This window comes from Amphimedon queenslandica, unplaced genomic scaffold (assembly GCF_000090795.2).
Source record: "Amphimedon queenslandica unplaced genomic scaffold, v1.1 AMPQUscaffold_11612, whole genome shotgun sequence".
Classification (NCBI taxonomy): domain Eukaryota; kingdom Metazoa; phylum Porifera; class Demospongiae; order Haplosclerida; family Niphatidae; genus Amphimedon; species Amphimedon queenslandica.
Genome location: NW_003548146.1, coordinates 1,510 through 7,240, shown reverse-complemented (window position 1 = coordinate 7,240; position 5,731 = coordinate 1,510). Strand labels below are relative to the sequence as shown.

Here is a 5,731-nt window from a genome sequence, read left to right as displayed (position 1 = left end):
CAAACAATTTCTAAAAATTATACAGTTATAAATTAAATACTGTATAAAATAACATACTCATCAGATTTAGTACGATCTATTATTGGATAGTGATCAAGAAAGTACTGTTTTCCCCAATGTGAGCTTATTCCATAAAGTATTTCCTCTGTATCTTTAACAGGGGGAGGTGAATTGACATAGTCTGGAATAAGAACTTCTGAAATATCCATAGATCCTATGTCTACAACAGAGTTTCATAATTAAATAATAGTAACTAATATTATCATACTACTGAATTGTCTGTTTAATTCATCTGCATCTATGTCAGAGCTTTGTGTATCACTGTCAGTATCTTATGATAACATAAAACAAAAATAATAGGCTGTTATGTGGTATACCTTCATCCTTGCTAAGGTCATCACATGTGTCGAAAGTCTCATCATTTTCAGTATAAATATATTGAGTAGCAGCTATTTCTTTCTTCATTATTTCCATATTTTCTTCACAAGTAATATTTTCACCTAGCAAGCCAGAACTACATGTACATAGAAGCAAAGTATTTTTACACTTGTCACTTATTTAAAATTGATTGTATATACCTTATACTCTTTCCTATTTCATTTAGTATCCATTGCCTAACCATTTGTGTACCACTCTGTTGCAATATAAAAAATTATGTAATACTTTACTTTTATTTTACTATTGGAAGTATATGTTTAGGCCTCATTCCTACTTGAAATGCAGCATTCTTTACAATTGAAGTACAAAATTGATAAAAAGAGATATAATTTTTCTTACTAGACAAGTGAGCACACCACAATCTATGCTGTTCGTTTGACACATATAACTTTGCTAAAAGCAAAGACATAGTATTTTACTATAATGATTGTTAAGTACTTAATTTCCAACTTACTTTCTCAATAACAGTCAGATTATTTATGACACATTTGACTTTCCTGAAACACCATAAAAACTTTACAGATTAAAAGGATTCTGTCTTACTGTAACCTATTTTTAATTTCAGGATTTGTTGGCAACAAGGAGTTATAAATTTCTATGACACTTTCCTTTGGCCTAAGTATCTATTGCAAATAGAAATCAACAATAAGCAAAGATGTATCACTACTGATAAGATCCAATGATTATTATGGCAAACTGGAAATAAGTATAGATCTGTATTAGCTAGATCAGTCTGTTGGTACAAGAACAAGTTAACAAAAAATTCTGCCTCATTTTATGTACTTTAAAGTATTTCATAATTTCCGCTTTGGTGACATTTGTAATTAATTTCTGAAAAAGAGTTGAATGAAGATATGATACCTGTATGTTTGTGCCCTTATAAATAAATAATAAATATAGATTATAACAGTAAGTAAAAAAATTACCTCAGCACATTTGAAAACAGAAATCCAGTATATTATAAAGTTGATAAGCTAATAATAATTTTAAAATTATTAACACAGCAGTTTTAAACATACCTGATCTTGAAGCCAGTTATTGTTATAGAGACTTCTGATGTCATTTAATTTTATATCAAACCCATTGCATTTAATCACAAAAAATTCTTTACTTTCTTCATCATTGTTATCTATACAAGTATAACCACTTAATTCATTCACATTTTTAAGGGTGAATTGCATGCATACCTTCTATTATAACTTTAGACTCTTGAGATGGCAAAGGTGGGATTAAAGGTGATGAGAGCTGACTTATGCTATCATTAACCACTTTTTTCTGCAATTGTAAACATTTTCTTTTAATGCAACACTGTTTTTTCCTGCCAGGACCACCAAATTTTGGTTTATCTTTGCAAGAGGTACATGTTCCACAGTCGAGAGCAAGACAACCATGACATTGCTGACAGCGCCGCTTTCGTGCTACAGAAGTTTCTAAGGTGAATCAGTTTACTGTTAGCTTACATTTCTCTTTCGGCATCAGACTGAAGTTCATCTCTAAAATCTCCGCCTCCCGAGATTGATGTTTCAAAACAAAGCATTCACAACCTTTGGAATGAATAGCAGCCTGATTCTGTGGATAAACTATTCCACACTTATTGCAATTAATGCCATTGTCATTTCCAATAAACCTATGATTAAATAAATTGCTTTGAACAGAGGTAAATTATTACTTTTCTGCAATGTCAATTGCAATCTCCTTTCTAATATTATAGCTATCATTATTATCCTACATAAAATTAAAAAGAATCCAAACAAAAACTTTAAAATGTTACCATAAAATTAAGTTCTTGGTCAGTAATTAAGCACTTAGCATACTACATCAAAATTCTATTAATTTATTTAATGTATGATACAATGAGCAAACCTTGCAAACAAACACTCCACATGATGTACCATCAGATTGCTGGGAGCACTAAAATTTAGTAACAAAATCCAATCAAATTAATCAAGAAGCTAACCTTCATTGTTTTCACATTCAGGTCCTGTTCTTGCATGTTGTGCTTTTTTGTGAGTAATTTTATTATGCTCCTACAGATAGTGTGTATATAATTGCACAAAACTTATTAATTCAATAATTATAAATGTAATTACTGTAGTTGAGAATAATATATTGCATATCTTTCTCTCCAGTCACTGGATAGTAATGAATCTAAAATGAATACTGAAGAATTGCAAAAGTCAACCATCTATAAAAATATACATAAGTTCAAAGCAATTTATAATATGCATACTATTAGGAAGTAGTGAATTTTTTCTGCAACATAGACAGGAACTAACAGCTTTCCTGTCAGGAAAATTGTCGACTATAAGAATATAAATACTGCCAATGACATAATTGTAACTGTTATACTTACAGTAATATCACTAAATTCTTCTATTTCATCTGCATCAAAATTAGAATAATCAAATACATGAGACGGTAATGTGGCAAAATGAGAATCCTATGATAAAAAAGGCAATTATGATACTCTATAATAATAATAATTATTATGATTATAATATTGAATGCCATGCAATGCTTACATATCTCAACTAACAATTAGAGTATGAACTACATGATATACATAAAATTACCTGATGTTTTTCAAGCAGTAACTTAAGGTAAAAGTCAATGACTTCAGCATCTATCATAGCACCATGCAATAAATTATGCATATGCTCATGAGTAAATTGGTAAGGTGAAAGTTTATAAAGAACTGGAGACATCCCTATGCTCATTGCAGAGTGAGATTATTGTGCATTAAATATGACAGTAATGTTACTTGATTTTGGTGATTGAGTCTTAGCTGCAGTCCTTGAAGTATCTGCTTCAGTACAACTGAAATTAAACAAAAGATTTCTAAGCAATTGTAGATTAACTAACTGGAAAATCTTTAGTCTAGCAGCATTGACAGGTCATTTAAGTACTACATCTGATGCATTCTTAAGTTTGTAACACCCATTTCCCAAATCTTCATGAATAGTATAAGGCCCCTGCCACTTTTCAGCCATTTTCATCCCTTTTTTGCTATCTCTGACACTATTCTTCACCAGTACCTTAGAATTAATTGCAATTTTCTAAAAATATATTTAGTAGTCAAATTTTTTAAGAGATAAAGCGAGTCACCTCTGGGTTATCTCTTTTCTTGTTGTAATATTCCTTATACTTCACCTGTGCATCATCAATGTTTTGACTTGCAGATTGAAATATCCTTTGCCTTAACTCAGTCATCCTTGAAACAACATCATCTATATCTATGCTAAAATTTGTTTCATCTGCATTGCTCAGTTGTCCCTTCAACTCCAATTCAATAGGTAAAACTGGTTGCCTAGAATAATTATAAATTGTGACAAAACTGACAGCAGTGATACACACCTATTAAACATCAATTGAAATGGAGTGTACTTTGTGGATTTTTGTACACTAGTGCGTATTGCAAAAAGAACCGATGGTAATAGAGAATCCCAATCATCTGAGGATTTTAAACTACACTTTCTAAGTGAGTTTTGAAGTGTCTGGTTGAATCGTTCCACTAAACCATTGCTTTGTGGATGGTATGCAGAAGTTATGCGATGATTGGTACCAGTAAGTGACATCAATTCCTCATTAATGCTATTAACAAACTCCCTTCCTTGATCTGTTATCACTACTTTTGCACACCCAAATCTATAACATACACATACATTACTAAATGAATTATTGCTGACTTAGTAGTGCTGGTGTGGTTAACCACACCAACAGTTGTGGTAAGTTTTAAAAAAATAGCATTATAATTATTAAAGCAGGTCTAATTATGTGAAGTTTCTCACCGACATATTGTTTCAAAAATAAAGTTTGCCACTGAAACCGCACTCTTGTCTTTAGAAGCTGCTGCTTCTGGCCACTTACTAAAATAATCCACACAAGTGATAATGTATTTGTTGCCCATTTTACTAGTTGGCATCGTCACAACATCAATACCTATCTAAAAGAAAATTGTAACTTTAAGATGCTTGACTACACAAGTACATACTTGCTGCCAAACTACTCCAGGAACAGGAATAGGATGAAGTGTTGAGTGTGGCTTATGAAATACATCATTGTTTCGTTGACATCTTTCACATGATTTTAAAAATTCATGGATTTCACTATACATATTCCGACCCCAGTAAAATCTAGAACAGATCTTTTCAGTAGTCTTATCTCGACCTAAATGTCCACCTGAATGAAAGTAGTCATTTACTGTTTACCCATCTGACAAGAGTCCCTACTGATGGATGCATGTCAAAGCCATTATTTCTGACTAACCTGATTGTGATTCATGGCAAGATCGTAGTACTCTTTTTTTGTCTTCTTCAGATCTGACACATAATTTCCATTCTCTTGTTTTATTATTCAAAGATCCTCTTAATGACTTGGTATAGTACAGCAATCCATTCTCAATTTTGTAATTCTCCTGGCATTTTCTTCTGTAGTAGTTTCAGTTCAGGAATAATTTGCCCAATGACATCAAACTGCTGTACCTGAAATTTCTTTTACCATCTTTAGTATCTATTTCTGACGGATATTCTCCATGCTCAAGATATTTGCAAACCAACTCAAAGTCTGCCATAGTAGTACAGCTGGTAAGTCAGTGCGTGATTGCGACCTGATTAATGCTAGCTGCGCAAGCGGGGGGGGGTCCAACTACACTAAAGGGGGGGTCCAACTACACTAAAGGGGGGGTCCAACTACACTAAAGGGGGGGTCCAACTACACTAAAGGGGGGGTCCAACTACTCGCGAGCGCTTGGACCCCCGGTCCAAATAGAAGGGGGGTCCAACCACCCTCCAACACCAGTAATAAAGTATGTACATGCACTACCGTACAGCAGGAAATATTTGCGGGGAATTAAATTTTGCGAGTTTGCGATTCCATTTAAAGCGCAAAATTTAAATCCGCAAAATAATGAAATTCATGCATGACCACAGTATAGATAATGCTACAATAACTGTCAAAACCGCAAATATTTAATCCGCAAACCAGGTTATTTTTAAGGATTCGCAAAATTTTTCTCCGCAAAATTAACCAGCTGTACGGTATATGCTTCAATCAGTTAATGGATTGCTCTTCTCATTTGATATACTGTTAGTGGGTGGAACTAAACTTTCATGTATTAGTGAAATCAATGCAAAGCACTGATAAGATGTACCAATTCAAATTACAACTCTGAGACAATTTTTGAAACATACTGCTAATAACTTTCCAATTTTTAAACATATGTATCATCAGGGGTTGCTCTTATTCTCAGCTAATCTGAATCAATAAGTATGTGAATTATTACTGGTGTACATGT

The 5,731-nt window shown here is 32.8% G+C and overlaps 1 protein-coding gene and 3 long non-coding RNA genes across 4 annotated transcripts; all 4 read right to left on the bottom strand.

Moving 5' to 3' along the window:
• Positions 1-32: 32 nt before the first annotated feature.
• On the bottom strand, positions 33-936 carry LOC109589130 (uncharacterized). Its single transcript, XM_020005248.1, has 7 exons — positions 893-936; positions 778-831; positions 680-727; positions 579-634; positions 378-514; positions 269-331; positions 33-220 (listed from the first exon to the last, which is right to left on the bottom strand). Exons 2-7 carry the CDS (start codon positions 820-822, stop codon positions 33-35), a joined length of 537 nt encoding a protein of 178 aa, XP_019860807.1. The 5' UTR covers positions 823-831; positions 893-936.
• Positions 937-1,210: 274 nt separating this feature from the next.
• On the bottom strand, positions 1,211-1,562 carry LOC109589132 (uncharacterized). The gene is made up of 3 exons (XR_002188539.1): positions 1,458-1,562; positions 1,365-1,412; positions 1,211-1,314 (listed from the first exon to the last, which is right to left on the bottom strand). It is a non-coding gene; the product is annotated as an uncharacterized LOC109589132 (long non-coding RNA).
• A 370-nt stretch (positions 1,563-1,932) lies between these two features.
• Positions 1,933-2,240, bottom strand: LOC109589133 (uncharacterized). The gene is made up of 3 exons (XR_002188540.1): positions 2,210-2,240; positions 2,108-2,163; positions 1,933-2,065 (listed from the first exon to the last, which is right to left on the bottom strand). It is a non-coding gene; the product is annotated as an uncharacterized LOC109589133 (long non-coding RNA).
• Positions 2,241-4,004: 1,764 nt separating this feature from the next.
• Positions 4,005-4,440, bottom strand: LOC109589131 (uncharacterized). The gene is made up of 3 exons (XR_002188538.1): positions 4,430-4,440; positions 4,227-4,381; positions 4,005-4,083 (listed from the first exon to the last, which is right to left on the bottom strand). It is a non-coding gene; the product is annotated as an uncharacterized LOC109589131 (long non-coding RNA).
• Between the last annotated feature and the right edge of the window lie 1,291 nt (positions 4,441-5,731).

Bases quoted from the DNA above. Each gene is read 5' to 3' on its own strand.
- LOC109589130 (XM_020005248.1), bottom strand. From the start codon at position 822: ATGTGTCAAACGAACAGCATAGATTGTGGTGTGCTCACTTGTCTA. The intron at 728-777 runs GTAAGAAAAATT...TCAATTGTAAAG, and splicing joins GTGGTGTGCTCACTTGTCTA to AATGCTGCATTTCAAGTAGG. The intron at 635-679 runs GTAAAATAAAAG...ATATTGCAACAG, and splicing joins CTAAACATATACTTCCAATA to AGTGGTACACAAATGGTTAG.